The sequence below is a fragment of the Uloborus diversus genome, chromosome 1 (assembly GCF_026930045.1).
Source record: "Uloborus diversus isolate 005 chromosome 1, Udiv.v.3.1, whole genome shotgun sequence".
Classification (NCBI taxonomy): domain Eukaryota; kingdom Metazoa; phylum Arthropoda; class Arachnida; order Araneae; family Uloboridae; genus Uloborus; species Uloborus diversus.
Window position 1 is genome coordinate 230,916,977 of NC_072731.1, and position 24,523 is coordinate 230,941,499.

At 33.5% G+C, this 24,523-nt stretch overlaps 1 protein-coding gene across 1 annotated transcript in view; it reads right to left on the bottom strand.

Moving 5' to 3' along the window:
- Nucleotides 1-915: 915 nt before the first annotated feature.
- Nucleotides 916-24,523, bottom strand: part of LOC129225803 (nuclear hormone receptor FTZ-F1 beta-like) — a 46,185-nt gene continuing 22,577 nt past the window's right edge. The window contains 4 exon segments of the mRNA XM_054860316.1: nucleotides 916-1,329; nucleotides 16,957-17,209; nucleotides 18,406-18,656; nucleotides 23,498-23,677. Coding sequence (XP_054716291.1) covers nucleotides 1,085-1,329; nucleotides 16,957-17,209; nucleotides 18,406-18,656; nucleotides 23,498-23,677 — 929 coding nt within the window. The 3' untranslated portion in view covers nucleotides 916-1,084.

The following is a 24,523-nucleotide window of genomic DNA, read 5'->3' on the forward strand; positions in this document are numbered from 1 at the left end:
CATTCTTTTTTCGATGACATAAAAACTCTTGAACCTGTGAAGTATTATGGTGCAAACCGCAAATTCATACGACAATTTGTTGGTTTTCTATGACTTTTTAAATGTGTCAAGGACTTTTCGGACACCTTGTATATTAGCAAATAAAATTATCTTAGGCCTTATTACACATTTTTTTTAATAGTGCAAATCTCGTTTTCAGTGCGCTGAAAATAATAAATGTCCCTAATGATTTGTGATGTTTTACCATTTTGGTGGTAGAGAAAAAAAATACCATAACAAGCATTTTGGCAAAGAATGTAATAACTTCAATTAACACTTAAAAACATTTACACATATACAAAGTTGGCACCGTATTTTTGACCCAGTAGCACCGTTCTTGCGTAGATAGCATTGCATACTACATCTCCTGACCATCAAAGATGTTGAACTGTGAAACATGGTTGCAAAAGTTAAACCCCTTGAACTTTCATTACATTTTCTTTAAAAACGACACCTTGCACAATTTACGTTTTTTAAAATTCAGTAAATTTTTAAAATATTTTCCAGCTTGAAATTTATAATTCAAAACCGAGTGTCAATAAACGTCCCTGTACAAAATACAATTCCCATTTACACATGTATGGAAAAAAATATTTAAGAAAATGCAATTGCATATTCTTTTTTTTTTTTCTACTCACCAAAAGTACATGCCTCTTTACATAAATTTGATAAAAATCTTCATTTTTACCCATTTTTTATAAAATATTCAAAAACAAACAACAAAACTGTGTGATGCACGTGAAGAATCAAATCGGCAGATTACGCATTCTGAAATTTTACAACATATAAAATAACAAAACAAAACACTAATAAAATTTTTAAAAAATTTCTCCATAAAAACAATGTAATATATTTGATAAAATTGGTTTTAAAATTTCACAGCACAACTAACAACTAAAATTCCAACTTCAAATCATTGCGATAACAAAACTGATAAAATTCAAGGGGTCAAAAATTTGCAGAACGATTTCAAACTCTCTTTGGGTAACAGCAAATGATAAGTATGCCACCGGTTAAAAGAAGTTGAGAATGATGCATAGATTGATCAATGGTCTCCGCGAAGAAGTTCCATCAAAAGGTTAAAACTGGGCATGTCACCAGTTCTTTGTTTCGTTGTCAAAGAGTCTTTGCCAACCTGACAAGCCCTTTCGAGTTCAGGAAGCCGAAGCAAAAGTTCTCCAAATTTACTGGGTTGATGAGGGTAATGTGAAGCAGTGTAATTTTGTAGTGCCTCCAAAACTTCCTTTTGACAAGCGCGTACTTTGTCAGGTTCTTTTAAACCATGAGCATCTGGAAAAGAAAGGAAAAAAAAAAGGTTTACTATGTGAAAGATTTAAAACATTTTGAGCCTATAACCTGTCAAGGTGTGACAGTGGAAAATTGCTTCTTCCTTTGGTTTAAGGATTTAGGACCCCAAAGTGATAATGAACCCCTTTAAACTGCACCATAGTGGCGCTATCAGAAGCCCAAAAGAGGCTCGTTTACCTGATTCCGAAGTAAAAATGACCCCCCCCCCAAAAAAATCTATATATATCAAAAGCCGGTGTGAGCAAGTGTCGATGCGTTGTCTTTTCTCATCTCTCTGTTGATCAATGTCAAGAAATTGTCAAATCAAAAACAATTTTATTTTACATTATCTTAATTTGCAAAGGAGTGTATAACTTATAAAAAGCTTTGGTCTGTCTATTTTTTTTCCTGATATTTTTTAGTCCAATTCTGCTTTATAACAGCCTCAAATTGCAGAATTTTATATATTTTTTCCAAATTTTTCCCGGGGGGAGACCCTGGACACCCTTAAACTAAGGATATTCTATATTGTATTTACTGTGGTCCTTGAATCACTCTTCTGATACCCTCCTTTCCTAAATGTACATATGAACGATTGTATTGAGAAATTTTTTTTGTTAATTTTAATTAGGTATAATTAAGATTCAATTATATTAATATACATTCATTGTATTTTGTATTTATACTGAAAAAGGGGACCTCCCAAGCTGAAGGCATGACTGAAACTGGGTCATTGAAATCTGCAAGACGCTGTTTCTAGATCTTTTCCCGCTTTTTTGAGGGCTCGTTCGTGGGGCAGGGCAAGGACATCAAAACTCTCATCAATGCATTTGCTGCGAAAAGGAGATGAGAGGAAGACACTTTACCCTTCATTAGTGCCTGGTTAAATCTGTGTTGTCCGCATGTATGTTCGCATTTGTTGGGCAATTCAAACTGATAGCTCAATCAAAACCCGAAGTTCAAAGAACTAAAAGAAGGTTTTAAGCAAGCAAACCCAACTGAAAATTTGTGGAATGATCTGCTCGGGAAGAAAGGACAAACAGACACATATTTAACAATTTAATAAACATTTTATTAAACAATAAATATATCGAAACATGGAAATATTAACAAGTGTAAATAAAAATCACATTCCCCGACAATTGAATAAAAAATCCCCCCAAAAATATCAGTAGGAAACATTTCTTAAAAATAGTATCGTTTAAAGTTCCAGTAAAATTTATATGACTAGATTAATACAAGTACAACCTTGAGTCCAATGCCAAAAACAGAATAGTTCATACGAACGAATTAAAAGTTCATACCAAACAAGCTTTTCCTTCCTTAAAAGTTGGCACAAAATGTGAGGGCGCGATCCACCTATTTGGATCCCATATCAAAATGTCAACCATTATAATATATACTCTAGTATGTTGTGGCCATCACGAAACTTTCTTCTATATTTTTCCTTTTTCTGATCCCTCCCCATGCTTGATGAGGAAGCAATATTCCTAACAAGAACAAAATGACACATGCAAAAACTTGACGACCATCCCAATGTCTGAATTATTGTAAAAACAAAACAAAGAGCGAAAATTGAAAGTTACTTTAAAAGCCTTACTTGAATTAATTACAAATATTTTATTTATTAACAAACATAAGACGGCAACAGTAAAAAATTTTAAATCATTGAGATAATATTTCTGATCATTTCCATACAATTAAAATCACGAGAAATACGCAGACGACAATCTATTACGATTTATCTTTCTTATTGTTGCATTAATAAAACTATTTTTATTCGCAAAAAAAAAAAAAAAATCAACACCTCTTGGAGCGATTGGCGTCAAAATTGAACCAAAGCCTGTTTACATATGGATTCACATATATTCCAAATTTCAACCAGAACGTAGCATTACTTCTTGAGATAGGGCACTCAAAATGGAAAAAAAGAACGGGTGATTGCGCTACCCCCTTTTTAGCTGTTGACACAAAAATAAAATCAGTTCTTATACCCACTAAGGGCTACTTGCCGATAAATTTTTCTTTCATTCCGTTCATTATTTCTTGAGATACAGCAGTTACACCACAACATATGGCCACAACAGTTATACCACAACATATTATAGTAAATATCAACCATTCCATGCCATCATGCTAAATTCAGAAAAGAAACCTGTCCTCCTGGACAACAGGAACCATCCATCCAACGGACATCCAATCCAGCTCTTGAGCGTGGACCTTCAATGGTCCTGTTTGTTAGGCCTTTTCACAGCAAAAAAACAACTTGATTTAAACTCTAAATTTTAGAGAGAAATCCCTCACTTAAAAACTCATCTCAAGGCAACAACTGGAACATGCCCGCATTACTGGCTGGGCTTAACGAAAAACATCCTACTTCTTTCAAAAAGAATCCACTCTACAACGTGGAACTCTGGAGCACACAGCTCCCAGGCACAATCTCAGCACCTCAGGAAAACATCGGACTGCAGTTACAACGTAGTAAAACAATAAGAGGTTGATTGATTGCGAGTTCACACTTAAATAGCATTCCCTATCTCCCTACGCGATGGCGTGACGCATATCAAAAAGCATGCATAAATTATATTGATGAAACAACTCAACACCCCAGTTTACAGTTTAAAACTAAAATCTTTAAAATTGTTTCCCACATGCATACAGCGAGAATCTACTCAACATCTTTCCTATGACGTCACATCATCGTGGCGGGTCAACAAACGCATGCTACACATGCAGGGAATATTGGCTCTGGGAAACGATTCGAGCGCCGGTAAAATAACGGGATGACATTCTAAGTTCGAAAAAAGAAGGAAGTAAGTTCTGGAAACTTTTATAATGCTTCTAAAACTTTATGAATTTCTCCAAGAACAAAAAAATAATGGCTCTAGGCCAACATCATTACACTCTAGCTCTGTTCTGTTTAAACTGAACAACATTGTGTTAAAAGTTATGATTTTTAAAATTTATTCACTTATTTTTGGAAAAAGTTAATTTTTGCATTCTTTTAATTGGATGGCAGAATATGAATCAAAAAAATGTTCCTATATGAGAAAAGTTGCCCTCCCCCCCCCCCTTCCAAGTTGTGCCTATAATTGCTAAATAGAATGATTTAGGCCAGTGGTTCCAACCCATGGGCCGCGGGCCTCGAACAGCGTGTTATGGGGCTGTGGACACTGGTCAAGAATCTGAAACATCAAGATAAATCTTAAGATCACCCAAGATTAATGAATTTCCATTTTTTTGAGAAAATTCCCTTATAGATGTAACTTACTCAAGAGCTCTCCCTGGCTCATCGCCAATAAGGAACTTTAAGATTACGATTTTTCATATATTTCTTAGGAACTTTCTCTTATAATTGAAAATGAAACCTAATGAATTAAACTTCTGTCAGATAATTGCCAAATAAACTAGCATTAGCTTCAAGCTGCAAGTTGAAAATGCTTCTGCTTTGTTGAACTGGCATGACTAATCAATGAATCGAGACACTTCAGTAGCTTTAAAACAACCTACCTATTATAATGGGGCTTTTCATTCCCCCCCTTTTTTAAAAGCAATGTCCAAATGCATAGAATGTTGTGAATTATTTGAGACTAAAACTATCCATTTTCAATTCGTAGAAGAAAAACAGCATCGAAAATTTCATGCAGCTTTAACTTCAATGACTTTTACAGGCCGAGGACTGCTGATGGCCTTTGAAAAAAGTGAGAAAGGTGACAAATTTGAAAACAAAGGTGACTAAAAGGTGACAAAAAAGTAACTAAAAGGCGACCAAAATCAATTTTTTAAGAACTCAAAAAACAGAAAAGGACCATCTTTTTTTACTGACTTTTACCAAAATAGCCTATATATTTCTTGTAAAGATTTCTTAACAATCTTGGAAATGAATATTATAGGACTAGAAGTAGTAAAATAAAAATTTTAAGATATTTTCAAAAAACTTTCAGTGTAAAGTAAGCTTATTATATATATATATATATAATTTATGTTATTCAATCACATTTTTAGTATTGTTTTTTTTTTTCTCTTTTTTTTAGTTTGTTGAAAAATTATCAGCATTCTTTCTTTTTTCTTAGTAAATACAAAGCATGAATATTAAATCGAAAGTCTTGACAGTAGAGAATAACTGAGAAAACCAATTTGAAAAATCAGACTTTAACAAAATGATAATTGTACTTTCAATGCAAAAATAAAATGATGAAAATATCATTTCATATGCCTGAAAATGTTCATGATTTTTTCTTTCTTGTTTTATTTATTTTTTATTTTTTTAGCAAGCTCTGAAAATATTCCATGACATATCCATGGAAGGTAAAAAATGTAGTGTTAAATCAAGTTATTAATAATTACAAATACAAAAGTGACGACCAGCAACAGGCTCTGGGCCCAGCTAGACTGGTCCTAGTCAATTTGCAATCCCCAACTTATCAGGCTTAGGAATGAAAAATAAGCAGGAATGCTGTCATGGTCTCTTCTGATTTGATCAAAATTGGGGTGATAAAGATAACGATGTGAGGGTACTTTTGTTTTTGTTTTTTCAAACAGGACTCGTTGGTTGGCTGTTTTTTTTTTTTTTAATTTCTTTTCTTTTTTTTAACATAAATTTATTCCTTATTGAATCTAGGAAAATAATATCGCATTTATCAAAAATACTGTCGTAGTGCATTTTGTTCCAAATCAATAAATAAATAAACACTAACCGCCACTTATAAAATGTCTGGATTATAAAATCAGCAGCTTTTTGAAATGAATGTGGAAGAACCAAATCATTACATTACCAAACCATGTTAAAACCGTACTTTAATAAAATCAATCTTGCCGTTACATAAAATAAAGCTTTTGGCTAGCAATTGCTTTTAAAAGCTTTATTTTTACTGGAACTAGCCATATAAAGCATTGAAACCTAAAAAGAAAAAAAATTTGGAGATTCTCCGAGACGCACCAAAAAAGGAAATGTTAAGAAATGTTTACACAGACCAAGTTCACTTCGCACTTGTGCAGCAAAAATAAAACCCAAACTAACCATTTCTGTGCAAACACAAAGTGACACTATAAATACAAACCAAAACTTTTCATTATTCCGTGCTCAAAGAAGACAGCTCAAAGAAGACATTGAGGCACCCCTCCTTAACCCATCACCCCTTTTTCAAATCGAACCACTTGTGGCTGCTTAGTCGCGACTTTTGAAGTCAGTAAAAGTAAAACAAGCAAGTAACGCGCCTGGCTAGAGATGAGCGTGAGATTCCGTGAGATTCAGAGACTTCAGATGATGTCATTTGATAAACACGGAAGAAACTTGCATTCGATGACCACTCACTCAACAAAGTGTGTAGAAACAAATTGCACAGCTGAACTCTAGTCGAACAACACTCTATGGCCAAAAACACGATGGGAAACAAAATGGCGTTTAGACGAGACTTGGGGAAAATGCCTTTGACGATCGAAGGGGGATAGAAAGACTGGTTCTGCTCATAGGGTGCAATTGCAAGCAATAAAAAAAAAAATCCCGGGATTTTCCGGTAGCATAGCTATTTTTCTTAAACAACAACAAGGTGAAGGGGAGGGGGGCATATTTAATGCTACTTTTTTAATTAATTTCACTGTTAATATTCAGATACTTTTCAAGGATTTAATTATTCAAAAAAAAAAAATTCGTAAGACATTTCAAGAAAGGTGAGAAAGGTGACAAAAGTTGCAAAAGGTGACTAAGGGCCTCATGCAAGTGAAACACCCTCCGCAGTTGCAATTTGCGGATTACGAGCGGACTGCGAGCGACCTGCGGCCACTTTCCGATGCAAGTGTAACACCGCCGCAGATTTGCAACTTTCTTCTCCTACTCGGCATCTACAACCGATGAAAACGATTCCAATGGGGATCTGTTCACGTGACACGGATCACGTGATCTCCAGCTGCCGCGAAATGCTGTTTACAATTTGTATGGTTGCCGCGCAGATGAGAGAATTAGAGCAAAATGGGAAAAACGCATTTTCAGTCTAAAATTCTGAATCATTTTAATTTTTTCAACAACTGACAACATGATACACCGAATACTTGAAGGAATCAACTTTTTTTTTTGTCTATTTTTTTAGAGGAGCATATTTGAATACATGTTGAAACTAACGAGATAAAGAGATAAGTTCATTCGAGCAGTGATCCTAACTCTAAATGTAGGCACAGAAAATAAAATAAATTTGCATTTTTACACTCGAAGGACACAGATCTAGGGTTGAATTCAAATTTGATATACTAGTTAATGTTTTATTTAGCTTGTAACAATCACTGAAAGCTTTGTTATCGTTATATTCTATGCATGATTTGATAGTTTACCCTGACATGTCAAAGCTATGTAATGTTTCAGTTCATATTTTTGTCCAACCGAAAATTTGCAACTTCAGATCTGTATTTAAGATTCTGTTGAAATGGTATTTTCAGTGTGTTGGTATAAATGAACATAATTCAGTTTTATTTGCTTCAAGCTAAATGGAAATTTCATATGTATTTCTTTTTGAATTCTATTCCTTGTACATATTGACAGAAAATTGTTTCTTCAAAAGTTTAATCAAAGACTACAATATACTTTCAAATTCTATACTTCAACTGAATAAGTTCTTTTTAAGTAAAGCAGCTGCATTTATCCCATGTTGACAAGATATGATAGATCTCGCTGTGTTACAGAATACTCTTAATTTTCATTATTATTTAAAATGATTATCTCTTCTTCCCTAAAGTTGCCATATAAACACAAAAAAGGATATCCTTTAAAAACTTTATGAAGGTACCAGTAGAAAAGAGATTAAAAAAAAAAAAAGAGAGAAAAATTAATTTGAATTTTGTTATCTTGAATTCAAATTATGTTTTTCGCAATCACGAGTGTGTGTATATGTAGGCGTGTGTTTGTGTGTGGGGGGTTTGTGTGTAGGAGGTATGTGTATGTGTGTAGGCATGTGTATTTGTGTCTGTGTGCAGGCATGAGTGTGTGGGTAGTTGTGAGTGTGGGTGCGTGTGTTTGTGTATGTATGTGTGTAGGTGCGTGTATGTATGCGTGTAAGTAGGATATGGATGCAACCTGGAGACGGCTTTCGCTATAGGAGAAGCATCCTGAGGAGCCGGTCGATGGTCATGCTGCGGAGGGTGCTGGTGGGAAAATAAAATGATAGGAACGCCAAAAACAGTCAAATGAAAGCAATAAGCAATAGTGATTGCTCAAAAAAAAAAAAAAAAACATTGATAAATATTACTTTGCACTAATTTTCCGTGTGAAGTTTTTCTTAGCTTATATGTACAAGATAGCAATATACAATGAATTCATAATTTGTACCACAATAAGTGTACAACATATATTGCACAAGTAGAATGAAAGGGTTATTTTTTAAATTTGAATACCATTATATTAGTGCCACTTTCATTCTACCTGTGAGATTATAAGTATGAGTGCTCGACTGCTTCTCTATTACACAACAGCTACGTGGAAAATTTACCGGTTTTCTGGTGAATGGTGATACTACTACTTACTACAGCCTGGGTATCACTTTTGGTTGATCGGGCCCTGCCTGTTCAACTTTTTAGGGGTATCAGAGAGATTGAAAGTACAGTTAAACTCAGTTAATACGAAATGTAAAAAATCTGCGAATTTGTTCGTATTAGCCATTATTTGCAACAGCTGTGAATGAGCGATACTGTGAAAAAAACGAAGAACTGCTTGCATGTATTAAAAAACATTACTACTGATACGCACACTGAACTCTTACCATTAGTACGTTCAGAAAAAAATTCTTATTTCTTATAAATGAATGTTTTTGAAAACGAAAATGAAAATCGACAATTGCGGAATAAGTTAATTCACAGTAAAAGATGAACACTTTTATCAGCGAGTAAATTAAAATGTACACAGGTAAAAAAATGTACAGGCTTTTTTTTCTATGTAAAATAATTAGTATTTTCTTCTCTTTACACAATGGGACTTCTACTACCTAACAAAATGGTAAATAATTTTCCAAAAAAAAAAAGCCGTGATTTCTTTATAAACACAGGTCGTTTCAAGAGAGTTTAACTGCATCTTGATACAGTATATCGCATACCTAATACAACACTGCCACAAATCAAAAATTGTCCATTTTGAGTTGTAGGATGTCCTGGTACATTTTAATTAGTTCTATTAAAATTCAAGACAGCCACAAAAGAAACACATTTTTTAACCTTATTTTTGAGATGAGTCAGTGTGTTACAAGGGAGGGGCAATCGCCCCCCTCCCCTGAGGGAACTGCACAGGAAATTTTAAAAAATGGTAGTTCTAAAACACAAGAATCCGCAGTCCTTGATGATGTTAAAGTAAGGAATCTCCCTCCCAGACACTTTTTGGAATTGAAGTTTAAAAAAGGTAATTTCAGACGATTTTGATGATGTTAGGATGAGGAGTTTGGAGACCCTCCCCGGGCATTTGACAAAATTTGTTTTATAGGCGTGATTATAAACATCTCGGGTATTGTTTCAGGAAGGAGTGGGTGCAGTGACTTTCCTCTGCTTGTTTTTATTTTTTTGAAACTGAAGACCCAAAAAAGGCGCACTTTTAGACAACCTTAGATCATATTACGAGAAGGGATTTCAAAGCGTTTCTACAAAAATGAAGTTCTAAAACGCAATTTTAAAATACTTCTTTCAACGGAAAGGAAATGAGTTAGTTTTGGAGACCTGCTTGGATCTCTATGTTTTTGTTGTGTTAAATAAAATTTGTGTGCTCCCCCCCCCCTCCAGTGTAAGTCAGATACGTACTAAGAGATTAGTTAAAAAATCAACCGCTCCCTCCTTGAACATTTTCTAGATTCACCCTTGCGATTGATTTCAAATTCCCCAGATACTCACCCCTTTACATCACAATAGATTGTCTTAAACTTTTTATTTTCGAAGTGCAACCTCCATTTCAAACAAATTCAGGAAGAGTGAACTGAATTTTATCCCTTACCATACCTTGCGCCCTTTTATGTGCTCATCCTTGAATATCACAAGGGCTCTGTAAAGAAAAAGATACCCCTTAAAAATTTTGATATGTGCCATGTTTTTGGATACCCCTGTATACATACAGGAATGATTTAATATGACAAAGAGGAAGAAATTGCAGCGCGACTTAAAGTCGAAGAAGGCAAGTATCTGTACCAGGAACATCAACCAATTCAATTGTTATGCTATAAATTTGCTTTCTTGTTGTGCATAACAATTTTAATTTGAAATATATAAAATAATTAAGTTTTATCGTTGATCACAACTCTTTGTTTTTAAATCAGTGGGTCTTTGCATGTTCTGGTTACCAGTTTTCATTTTTATGTTCTATTGAGCCGAAATTTCAGCTATTATAAAATTTGTACCTTATGACTTGGTTTCGATATAACAAGGTACACATTCCTTGATTTACATTATTTCCAGGTCTCGTATAAAACGGTTTCGATGTAACACGGAACATGGTTTTGATATAATGTACATATTGACATGATTTATGATATGTACATGATTAATTAGGTTAAAATGAGTAAAAAAACATTTATAAAAAAGTCTTGTATAACACGGTTTTGATACTACACAGAGCAAATTAACCGTGTTATACGAGGCACGTCTCTACATTCATAAGTGCGAGTTGTGATATGAATCCCTAGATTGAAAATATATTGAATGTATTCCAATATCATATTGTTTTTACTTAGCAAAAAATCTTTATCAGAATCACCTATTGACAGTTAGTCCCGTGACGCTCTCTGACAGGTTTTTTTATTTTCTTTTTCATTCTACAAATTAACCTGGCCCGGTTAAGATATTGGGACTCCTAGACCAGACAAGCCCCCCCCCTCGTTATCAAACCTTACAATTTTAGCCATCTGGGGCCCTTAAAAAGTAGGGGTCCTAGGTCATGGCCTATTCAATAATGAATGAATGAGACCCTGCAGTTACCATAATTTGATGAACCTTTCAAGCTTTGACATATCGCTGTTCTGGTGGAATACTGACGTAACTGCAAAGTTAATTGAAAATGAGTTATTGTCGTCACTGGGTCCAAACGTGGCCACCTCATATGGAGGAGCACTGACAGATTTGTTTTGCAACATTCAGCCACTAGGGCAGTAACTTAAATATGTTTCATTGTATGCGATTGTTTTATGTATATTTGGTTCTACTGTAAAACTACACTTTTAGCAGTTGCATCAGTGTTCCACTGGAACAACGATATAGTTAATCAACCAACCATGTGTTTTATTGACACCTGCAAAGTAAATGGCAGTTAAATGATATGCTTTTGAGTAAAAGGTGTCCATGAATTATCATATGGGTGGGTTTATGAGAGACATTGGTTATGTGTCCCTGTGCTAGTTTACAAGTTGGGGGGTTTGTTAACTATCATAGATCTAATGCATTTATCATGTGAATTGTTCTGTGGGGACCCTTCACAATTGGCGATATGGTTAATCCGCCCTTGGTAGTTCTTGAAGTAAAGATGGGAGAATTCTAATAGGTTTAAACTCGGAGTTATTAAAATTAAAAAAATATTTAAATTAAAAAGTGGGAATATTTTAGTTAAATATCGGAGAGAACATCCTCCACTTATGTTCTTTTTTGACTGCACCATTTGCTGCATTTCACATGGAACTTCAAAAAACATGCTTTATATTGTATTCCGGTTGTTTCCATGTAAATCTGGAACTTTCTTCCTCTGCTTCCTACCAGAGTAAATGCCAGGTGTTTCCCAAAATGCATGACAAGGATCGAGTTTTTACTTGATGGTTATAGCTGCTTTTTCAGGAAGAAATTCTTTTTTACATGCGAACCGGTTTTTTCGGAGTTGGAGCAGGGAATTGCGATGTACAAAAGTTTCATGTGCAGGAGGTTATTGAGTAATTGAATAAATCTTTAGAGTGTTTTGCTTTTCAAGAGATTCATTCGCAAGTGCACCCAAGAGGGAGGGTGGTTTTAGAACAAACTATATATATACAGTCGAACCTCAATTTAATGCAATTCTTTTCAACAAATTTTTCTTTTCCAACTAATGTAAAGGCAAAAACCCGTTTTTACGGAATAATAAACCCTGAAATAACGAATTCTTTTCACAGCCGAAAAAAAATTTCTTTGTTAATTTACGCTAGTAAATATCGGATTGTTTTCCAAATACTAAATCCATATTGTTCGAAGCAGAAGGCTTCTTGGAATCATCAATTTTTGACGGGGAGGGCGAGGTGGCAACTAAGGAATAGTGATTCTGACACAGAAAGAAATACTGAAACTCCCATTAAAACTTATATTTCAAATGCTTTACATGGCCTGGAAACTGTAAAAACATGTATCGCATGCAGCAGGCTGCAAAAGTATTTTCTTCTCTCCATAAAGTCGAAAGAGAACTCTTGCGAGTCAAGTATCAAGGAAATTGTCAAACATCTATTGCTCGATAGTTTAAAATTTCAAATTAACTAGCATGTAAAAAGTCATTGAATGCTGAATAAAAAGTGTACACTTTCTAATTATGGATATTTTTGCGCAGTTGCTTATTAGGGGTTTAGGCAAGGTAAGTGCTTTTTTTTTTTTTTTTTAATTTTCAAACCCGGATATTTCAAATAACCCTGATTTAACACATAAAAGTTTTGGTCCCAATTAATTCGGGATCTGACTGTATAATAAACTACTAACTATCAGCAGCGCCTATTATGTAACGGCTTTTCAACTTGAAAAAAAATCACAGATGTTCGACTGAAATTAAATAAAAGCATGCATTTTAACTTAACAAATGCACAATCTATTTTTAGACATTCGGATTTATTCCTTAACACACCCTTCCAATAACATCAAACTTTCCATGGTCACTGAAGCGAAAAAGTTGAAACCTGATTATTACATCTACACTACTTAACTGATTTTTAATTCTTAAATCTATATTTCTTACGTGCATAAACAAGTGGCCCAATATCAGTCTTGTCCACAAAAATTCCTCCCCTGTGAGGGCTTTATTTTGAACAAGGTTCCTGATCGATAAAGCAATGGACTCGTAACTGTAAAGATGCATTGCTAGATGCAAGGCAGTTGAAGAACCTTAGTGTACACTAGTTCTGTACCAGCAGGAGATGGAGAAAGCGCTTTCCCTAGCCCGATAGTTTCAGATTTTGGGCGTGTTAAATTTCTTAGTTTAACCTTAGTTCATTTTAAAATTGAAATAAAACTATTCCAGCAATGAAATTCACTTAAATTTGGAATCATCAATATTCTCAGATTACCTTACAATACTTTTCCTGATATTATAAAAAAAACTATTTGAGAACTTTAAAAGGAAATTGCTTCTTTTCAATAAACGCTTCATTCAAACGTACCTTAAGTTTTAATCAGTTTTTGCATACAAGCATTCAAAATATAGATAAAACCTCAAAAGAGATAAGCATTGTAAAAAAACATTTACATTTTGAATGGAAAACTTTCGAATTAAGTAGAACTTTTAAAACCAGAATTATTGACTGTTATAAACAACTGTAAAATTCAAGAAAAAAAAGATGTTGATTAATAGAGTTTTGAATAGTTGAAGTTCTACTGTACTTTAGAGTACAGTTGGTTATTTTGATTTCCAATTAAATCCATCGGCTTTAATGAACAAAACATGTAGCTAAAAGCAAAGTTATTTCATTTCTTAATGGAGTTTTTTGCCAAAATAGAACTATATCAAGATATTCTGATCATTTCTCGCTAATAATACTCAGGTTAACAGTAGCAGAACTTTTAAAAAAATATAAATACCTTGGAGAAGGGCAATTCTAACCTGCTTGTCGTCACAGTTTAAGCTTTTATTGAACAAAAAAGGTCAGCAATAGAGTATGTAGATTTTAATGTATTACTAGCATACTCTTTTGCAGCCCATTTTGTTTGAATGCACCCGAGAAGAATTCCCAATTTATTAAGTATATATCTTGCTGTTTCCTGTAATAAATGTAATCAACTAACTAAATCCATATTCCTCATTTGAATTGGATCTTTTACACCGTTCATAAAATACGACGAGCAACACACACAACAACACGTCCGCCATTAAAACCGTTCGCAAATATTTGTGGCGAGATTTTTCTGGCCACAAAGTTGAGTTGCAACTTGCGGCCGCGCAGAGCTGAATTTGTTACAACTTGCATGGCACAAATCGCAGATGACGTCAATTGCGGCTTCGCAATCCGCAGACGTTTCACTTGCATGAGGCCCTAAAAGTAACCAAATTTTCAAAAGGTGAGAAAGGTGACTGACTCCTCGGCCTGCTTTTACACTTAAGGACATTTCATGTAGCAGAAGAGCAGATACCCCTCCCCCCCCCCCCCCCCTCGCAGGTAAATTTTGGCTGTGGAAGTAACATTAGGAGAGAGGGCCTCAATGGTGTTTTCTACAAAACTGGTTGGCCGCAGAACTAAAAAGGTTGGGAACCCATAGGCGGATTTAGAACTGAGTTCCTAGGGGGGCAGCTTTTTATTTATTTTTTTATTATTAGCATTATCAGTTGTATTGATTACAACTGGCTAGATTTAGACATAGCGTGCTTCTAAGCTATTTCAGGGTTTGGGTCTCTTTAGTAGTCTGGTCAACTTCTCTATCCGCGTCAGAAAAAGACCATTTTTTAAAGCTCCCCCCCCCCCCAATGCATTATACATAAGGTCTAATAAGGTGGAAAATGGAGTCACTTTTAAGTAGGGGATAGAATATCTGCAATTTTAGGGGGTCCGGTGGTTTCTCCCCCAGAGGAATTTTTGTAAAATAGATATAAAATTCTGCATTTTGAAGGAGTAATTGGAACTACTAAAATCTCGGAGACAAATAACAAAACACTCTTTTGCAGATTACGATAATACAGAGTAAAAATTGTTTTCAGGTTGACAAATCAATTACAACAGTTCTCAGAGAGAAAAAGCGAAAAAGAATAGAAGATTATGCATTGTTATTTGCTTACTTTGGCTGTTGGCTCAATTCAATCAGTTTTTGATCATGCCTCCAACCCACCGACAAATACAACAGTGAATTAAATACAAAATGATCAATAGTAAAAAAATGCTTTAAAAGAAATGGTGTATAGATTTAGAAAATAGGCCCATTTGGACAGTTCATAATTTATACACTTGATAAGAAATAAAGTTGAAGCACATTTTGCTTAGGAATTTCAAACACTCATCTAATCCGTTTCAAGGACTTGAGAACAGTTAAAATTATTTAAGGCACTTAAATTGGCCTTTCCAGTCTCTGAAATTTAGTACTTGATTGTACTGTTTTACAGCATTGTTCTAACTTTGTAAGAAACAACTATTTTAAGCTTGGAGCTTCGGTGGCCAAGCGGTATTGCTCAGCAACTGCTTGCATGCATAGAGGCACAGGTTCGATTTCCCCCTACTACCCTGGGTGTTCTTCTGATTTCCTTGTATTGTAATAAATCTGAATTGTGCTATCTGTCAAATGTGTCTGAGTAAAAGTCGGACGTCAACCTAAAATGGGGGCTCAGTCAAACGGAAGCCACTCATATTAGCCTCAAAAGTGGATTAACGTCTCTGTTATTCATTGCCTTGGGTGCTCCAAGGGCCATCAGGAACAACAACAACATTTTAAGTTTGAAAGAAAAAAAAAACTATTGATTTCTCATTACAACAACTTTTTATTTTCAATTACAAGTAGTGAAAAAAACAAAAACAAAAACAAAAAAAATAGAGGTAGTGTTTTTTTTTCCTTCTGGGCTGAACAGATTAACAATATGCAGAAGAAGTAAGATAAACGCAAGTTATACAAAATAATTTCTAAAATTACTGCATTCGGGATTAAATAAACAGCAATATATGAAACATGTGAGTCACAAAAATTTATCTCAAGTGAAATGCTACAGAAACGTGAGAACCATGATTTTTATATTTTTGATGCAGGATGTGGCAAAGAGCCTAAACTTGACACATTTCGGCATTTCTCCCCCCCCCCCCCCATCATTTGCTATAAATTTTTTAATTTATGGTTTGTATCCACACTTTTCCAAATTTTCAAGGTTTTCAAGCACCTTAAAATGGAATTTATTTTTTCAAGTACTTTTCTTCTTTTTTTTAAAGAAGAAATCATGAAATTTTCCGGAGTTGGGGGCCTTCAACAAAGCGGGTGCCCTCAACTATAGCTTGTTTAGTTTATAGGTAAATCCAGTTTTTTTTTTTTTTGAAATCTTTGTTTTAGTTTCCAATTTGTTGAAATAGTTGTTGATTATTTTAAGTATAGCGGCTGATTACTTATATTTTTCTCTCATATATTTGCTCTAATGGTTTTCAATTGAAAGTAGTCCTTTTCAACACATTTCAACAACCCGGTAACAGCTTCACTCTTTGTAATACAGTGTGGTGCCCCCCTCCCCTTCACCCATCAGAAAAGGACTGTTGCTATTCTCTTCATTTTCACTTCTGAACTTTTCAAAAAAAGAAAAAAAATCATGATTTTTTTTCTTTTCACATTGGAGGTGTGCTGTTACCATGTATAAAGTTCTCCCAAGGCTGGGGGGCATTGACCCCCCTCGCCCCCCCATAAATCCGCCCATGTGGGAACCGCGGTTTAGACTGAAACTACTGTCATTTCCTCTGGCCTCGACCACAGTCATAAGCAAATTTTAAGAAAAATATTTACCTGAGGTTAAGAGGATGATGACTTTTAATGATACATATTCATATTGATCCACTTGTAATCTCCTGAGGTGCTCCGTGAGGTTTATCATTCGCTCTATCACAGGGCTCAGTCCCATAGCTTGTGCCTGAGAAACCGTGACAGATTTCTCATGAGATATTCTAATTTCATTAGGAGTTGACATAGACCTGTAACAACAGCTCAACAACAATAATTCACACCAGGAGTTGATCAAGAGTGCAATTTGATCATCCATCTGAAATGAATTAATAATTAAATAAATTTCAAGAGCTCAAAACTTCCAATTGTATCGCATGCTGTTATAAATTCCAGTTGGCCTTGCTTGACTTCAATAAAATAATAAGGGGTAATTTTACCATAAATACCCTATCAAGAGAATAACTTATTTACTTCATACTTTTTCGTATACAAGAAAATCACCTGTGTGCAAACTGCCTCTTCATTTGATTTGCTGTATTTTTGTGATGGACTCTATGTTGCTACATTTCATAAATTGAATCTAATGAACTTTTATTAACACTGTCTATGTGTCAAGACAATTCCTAACCTGGTGCTGTTCTTAGCTAATGACCAATTATTGGTTTTATCTATTCAATTTCAAATATTTTTACCATAATAAAAGTAATTTTTATAATAATAACTTTTTTCGATTACTACCAATATAATGATGCAAATTATGTGAAATACACCGCCAGCTCAGTCATTTCCAGCCGAGGACTGCAGTTTTGTGCTTATTAGCACTCATCAGCCCGGTATAGGAAAGTGACTGAGCTGGAGATGGAAAACCTCTTATGGAAGCCAAGAGGGCCAAACATACTGGTAGCTAATATAGAATTAGTACAGACCAGTCGAGTGACCGAAGCAATGGTTCGGTTCAATGGGTGGTAATTTACTGAATAATGCAAATTATGTTCAACTGTTAATTCATTTTGTTAAACTTGATTACTTTTACTGTAAGGAATTGCCAAAGCATTGTTGTACAAACATGTAAATAACAGGGTCCTTTTCTGATGATTTATTATATTATGATTAAAATACAATCATATTTCGTCAAATGATTAATTTAAAATTTTATTTTTTAATAAATAATGTAATCTCATCAAATAACAATTATAATACATCATTCTAATAATGTAATAGAATTATAAGGATGATATGGCATGCATTAGACTTATGAAACATCTGGATCTTCGCTTTGTCCAATACCTCTATTTTATCCGATTTTGTCCCCAACAACCCTAGCCTCACATCCCGAGGAATATGAGCTATCTGATTTTATTTTGCTCTGGATTTTCTGGAGTAAATTACTGTTATATGCATATGATAAGTGTATGATCAGTACAATTTTAATGAGTAATAAGCCTTCAAATCTGATAACATGAAAACTGCTTTTGAAAAAAAAAACTAGCTAACATAAATTTAAAAACTTACCCCAATTTCTCGAAACAAAGGTAAACTTTTGCACCATTTTACAATTTTGTACAGTCTGTTATCAGCAATATTGCATAGATTACTCAAGAAATCTTGATCCGCATCAGGTATTTTGCTTGTACCCTGGTTTGATGATCTTGATGAATCTCTATCTGTATAGTGCCATAGATGCTCAACGGAAAGGATGTCATGAATCAGAGGTGGTACGATAGGTTGATTTTGTTCATCAGGTGAATTGGCACCTGCAGATTCTATATACAGAAGGATAAATATAAAGCATTAGCGAAACAAATACTTCCACACTTAAAAGAACATTCATTGCATTTTTCACATTAAACAACACATTTCAACAGCAACAACATGTAAAATATCTAGCAATTTGCCCTTCTATTTCTAAATTGCAGACTTTCATGCATGCTTGCATACACATATTGTTCTTAACCTTTTTTTTTCACATTTTGATTTGTTAGAATAGATTTGCCCCACACAATTTCCATTATATTTTCCGACATTGAGCTCTTTAAACTTTACTAATGAGAAAAACAATTATTTTATAGGAAGCTTACACAAAACCTTAAGTTGACATAATGCGTTATTTGATTTATAAAAGAGAAAAAAAGTCTGATATTTTTGAAGCATTATTAACTATTTCTGGTCAATACTACAATGGAAAAGGACTTCTCTGATCATAACATGAAAATTACTTGTATTTCTTACTATGACTAAATGACATAGCAAACTAGTTGTTTTGAAATAAGTTGACTTTCAAAAAAATTTCTAGGGCTTCAGTTTAAAAAATAATTGAAATCAATGACCTTTTTTTAATTAACTGATCTGAACCATTGATACCCTGGGGGTATCGTAAATCTTTTGAACTAATAAATGCCACTTTTTATTTTAAGCACAAGTTTACAAGAAATCAAAGGTTTCAAGCTCTGAGCATAAATACTTCAAGTAACTTATGCTCAAGTAAATGACTTGTACAGTAAACTCCCAGTCCCGCGGAATAGGGTGGCACGGTAACCGTGGATATGTGAATTTATAGATAAACCTGCAAACTGGGTAAAAACAATGCTAGTGTATGCAATAGCTTTAAGCCCATGGCAGCCCACGGACGGTAGCTGTTATACATGGACTGGACTGTGCGTACAGGCCAGGGCAATTTCTCCTGCTAAGCCTAATACACAATTTCGGAAAGTACGCAATACATAATAATGGATTAAATTTGCAATTTACACAGAAATTTTTAATTTGCTGATTAAAAATATCATAATTTCAATCATAACAAAAAAAAAAAACATTTATAAAAATGGATATTTATCCATAAAAATATAAATGTATTTTACTATAGCTAAAAGTATACCTAAGTTAAACACTAAATGTTGATACAAAATATGAAAAAATATTTCCATTTAAATAACTAATAAAACACTTGAATATTGTAAAAATTAATATTTCAAAGGCATATAAAAAATCTTAAAGTACTGATCAATGCAAAGATCGACGTTGTACATTTTGCATCCATAAACAGTGTTGTCTTTAATTTTGCCTTTAGCGACCAACACATTTCCATCTAAGTTTTTTGTCACCTTTTTCAGTGCACAATTATAGAAAGCAACCAAAATAACTTATAGTTGTTTCACTGTCATCATTGGAAAGATTTATTTATGTTTACGTTCACGAAAATCCAAAAAATCACGGAAACTTGACGGAATTTATTAAATACAGTCAAACCTCCATATATTGAACTTCCACATATCGAAATTTTCTATATATCGAAATCCCAGCAAATTTCAATGTTCAGTACATAGAAAAATTGTTTCTATATATCGAAAAAATCTCTATATATCGAAAAAAAAATTCGAGACATTCATAGATTTTTTTTCCACTTTAGATTGTTTGTCTCATGAAAAATGAAGGTTAGAGGAGAAAATTAAGTTTACTAAAGGTTGTTAAGAAACTCATAAGAAATCTGGGTTTGAGGGGTGTGTAGATAGGTCATTGTTCTGTTCTGGAGTTCTTAAATTCCCTCAAGTTTATTTCAAATCTTAGTGGTAACCAGTAACACTGTAAAATCAGTTTCAAGTTATCCTTTTTGTCTGTTGATTATCTTTCCTAGTCTTTTTAGCTTCAGTTAAAATCATTCAAGTTAAGTAGATTGATTTTTTACTTTTCTCTCGATTACATTGTCAAAACGAAAATCCCCTCATGTTGCGATCAAGCCAAAGAATGAAGATGTATGAAGGCATAAAAATGTAATTTCTGTTAATTTTCCAGTTATTAACTTTGGTTTAATCCGATGCTCGTATAAATTAGAAATTGGGTTTCATGCACGAAAATTAGCTTTAATTTCAATGTTTTAGGAGATTTTTATGATAAAAAATAAGATCGTTTCTATATATCGAAATTTCTATATATCGAATTTTTTCCTGGCATTTTGCTACTTCGATATATGGAGGTTTGACTGTACTAATATAAGAGAGCAATCTTTTGAGTGGAAGTAACGCCATCTGATAGTCAATATTTTGTTCCAAAAAGGGGGACTCAAATAAGTGTCAGTCGGCCAGCTGAGTATCATTCATCATTTGCCGTAACACAAAATGAGCATCGTTCAGACCGGGAAGAGCATCTCGTGCTGACGCGTATTTGTGTCGTTCCTCCCGAACGGGCCAAAATATCAATTACAATCGCATACATTTAAACAAAAGATAAAATAATAACAGGGTATGTAAAAAAATGCATGTAAAAGCTAAAACAGAAAAGATTTCTCTATATTGCAAATGGATTACACACATACGCAAGCAAATCATGCAAACAGAGTACCTGCAACAGAATAAAACTAAGTACACCAAAAATGCACAAGGGTGGTTGTGGGAAATTATTTCAAAACTAGTCCAGACACTTGTTTTCGTGCCTAAGTAGTATGGATCTGAAATTCGGTATATGGGGTGGATCAAAAAATCAGTAAGTAGTGTAGACCTAAAGCAGTAACTAATGTTGATTTAAAGCATTAAGTAGTGAAGATCTAAGAATAATTTTTTAACTAGTCAGAATAGGAATGTCGAAAAATAGATTTTGCATTTGTTAAGTTAAAATACAGTGGCTCCCAAAAGTGTTCGTACACCTTGAAATTTTGTAGTAAAACCAAAATAACGCAAAACTGAATTTGAATATGAAGTCCAATTTTTTTTCACACCATTCTTATGCCATTCTGAATAAAACTCAGTAGTTTTTTTTTTCAAAATATTGCCAGATTTTATTTTTTAAATTTGTCAAAAAAATGAAGAGACAGAGAAATAATACGCCACAAAAGTCGTCGTACACTCAAATTTTTTCGAATAAATTCATGATTAAAACTATCATATGTCATTTTTTTATTATTTTTGCATTGTGTTGACCCTTAAAAGTCATTTGGCTTTAATTTTTTGTTTATTTATTCCTTAATATTGTGCTTATTACTTTATAATGACTGGTATTTGAAAAACACCACAAACACCATTCGAAATTTGAATTGTTTACTCGCTGTAGCGGTAAACTGGTTTTAAATGTCTCTAAATTAGGTAATTTATACCATTTTATTGTGAAAGTGCTTGATAAAATGCTTTAAAGACAATAATAGGATCGAAAACACGGTAAGAAAAGGTCAACTGGCAAAGTTAAACAATGCGTGATCGGAGGTTTACAGTTAAAAAAATTATGAAAAATATCTATTTGAGTGCTGAAAAAGTTTCTGCAGAATTGAATGAAACATTTTACGTTTAATTTTCACCTAAAATTGTTCGCCAAGTTCTCTGATTAACTGGATTAAATGAGACCTCTTCCTGTAGAAATTTTCTTGTTCGTGCGAATAACAGTAAGCTTACGCTTTCCGTCGCAAAATCAATGATAAATAAGCTCAAAACGTTTTGGAACAACGTCTTACTTATAGATAAAAATAAATTTAACATTTTGGGTTAAATTGTTGTATAATTGTAAATAAAAGAAAAAATGAGTAATTTAATCTGAAGAACTTAGTTGGATCAGTTAATCAGGACGGTGAAAGTGTTTTAGTGTGAGGGTGCATTACAACATCAGGACTTGGAAATTTGGAATTTTTTGATTAAATAATGAATCATGCTGTTCATTTAAATATTTTAAAAAGCAATTTTAAACTATTAGCCCAAAATTTGGTAATCGGAAACAACTTTGTTTTTTATCGAGATAACGATAAGAAGCACACGTTTGCGTTTGGTGCCTCAAAAATTGTCCTTAAGCTTAGAAATACCCCCTCAATCTCCAGATTTAAACTTAATGTAACATATTTAGAGATATCTGGGGGCTAGATTAACGAAAATACAGCTTTGAAACGAAAATAGAGCTAGGAAACAGTAAGACTCAAACTGGGGTTGAACACTTACTCAGAAATTACGCAAAAAAAGAAAGAAAAAAACAATGAAATCTATTCCCAGACGTTTAAAAGCTCTTGTTGATACTGCATGATGTTCTACTAAATAATAACTTTGTAAAAAGTTAGATTATTTACTAATTTTTTGAAATTTTTTCAAAGTGTACGAAGACTTTTGTGAGATAAAATTTCCGGCAATTTTTGGTTTTTGATTTTTTAAAAATTATGTTTTAATGTTTTATTAAAAATTTTCATGTAGTTTTGTTAAATATAGATCATAGATCTTATAATAAAATACCTATTCCGAAATATTAATTCTAACCAATGGATAAAGGTCTATTTCATTGAAAATCGTAGGTGTACGAACACTTTTGGGAGCCACTGTATATGCATTTATCTACATTCAATTAATCATCACCATTTTTTTTTTTTTTTTTGAAAGTGTGAAAGGTTGCAGATAAACCACTCGTGGATAACAGAGAGTTTACTGTATCAAGACTAATTTTTAAAGACCTTGGTATGGTTTTCCAATTTTCAAACACTTTCTGAAATATTCAGTAAATTACCGCCCATTAGCCAGGGCTAAAGCAGAAATACATGAAATACACCGCCAGCTGGCGGTGTATTTCACGTACTTTCTGAAATGTATTTTTAAGAAATGAAAGTTGGAGAATCTTGGAAATTATGCATGTTAAACGTATCTAGTACCTTTGGAAGACCTGGAGGAGGAAATGTCCTGTTTTATATGACAATCACTGGGTAGCAATGAAGGAGAAATACTGATATCACCCGTGAAAGGCACACGTTCATCTCCTTGCGAAGTGGTAGGCAAAGTGTAGGAACACTGGTATGTACTACGCCCACCTCTTGTTCTATCTTCTCTAATGGCTGAAAGCGGGAAAAATCAGTATGAAACAAAATATGAAAACTCTACCATACATCAAAATTTAATATGAATTGCCTATGCCATTATCATATATTCAAGAGTTCAATTGAAAGCTGTTCAACTTATCCAGCCTTACAGTAAGCAAAAGTTTTTATTATTACCATTCTATTGAGCAGTCAAGTACTTGCCTTTTCAGAGTGAGACTATCAAGAGTTTTTTTTTCTGGTAAATTTAAATATTTCCAAGAAGTGGCTTTTTTTTAAATCAAAAATATTTATCCAGTTGATTAAAAACGGGAATGATTGATGTTGCTGGAATGATTTTTAACACCCCAGTGACAGCTATACCATTTGTATTTAATGTTCAGTTTTTTTTTTTTCTTCTTCTAACATCAGAAAAGGATATTTGCTGTTCTCTTTATTTTCCCTTTTGAACTATTCAAAAAATTTAAAAAAAAAAGGAAAAATAATGATTTTTTGTTTTAAGATTTTGAAAGGTGTGTTGTTACTGTATTAAGTCTCCCAAAACTGTGGGAAGGGGGGCATGACCCTCTTATCCCCCCCCCCATAAATTCACCCATGATAAGAGGATATTTGCTCATTAAAATTTTAATTTTTCATGATTTTTTTTTAAAGTTTTATTTATGGTAACTATAACTCGTGCATAATGGAAACATTTTGCTTATGCAAACAAAATTATTTCTAAACGTACCAGTAATTTAAAGTTAAGAGAGGTTCAGTTGACTTGTCTTCAAAAAATAAAGAAAATAAGAAAACCTAAAAAAATACACTTAATTATTTTTTCTATATTGTCGCATGCTGTTAAAACCTAAATGAATTTTTGATTAA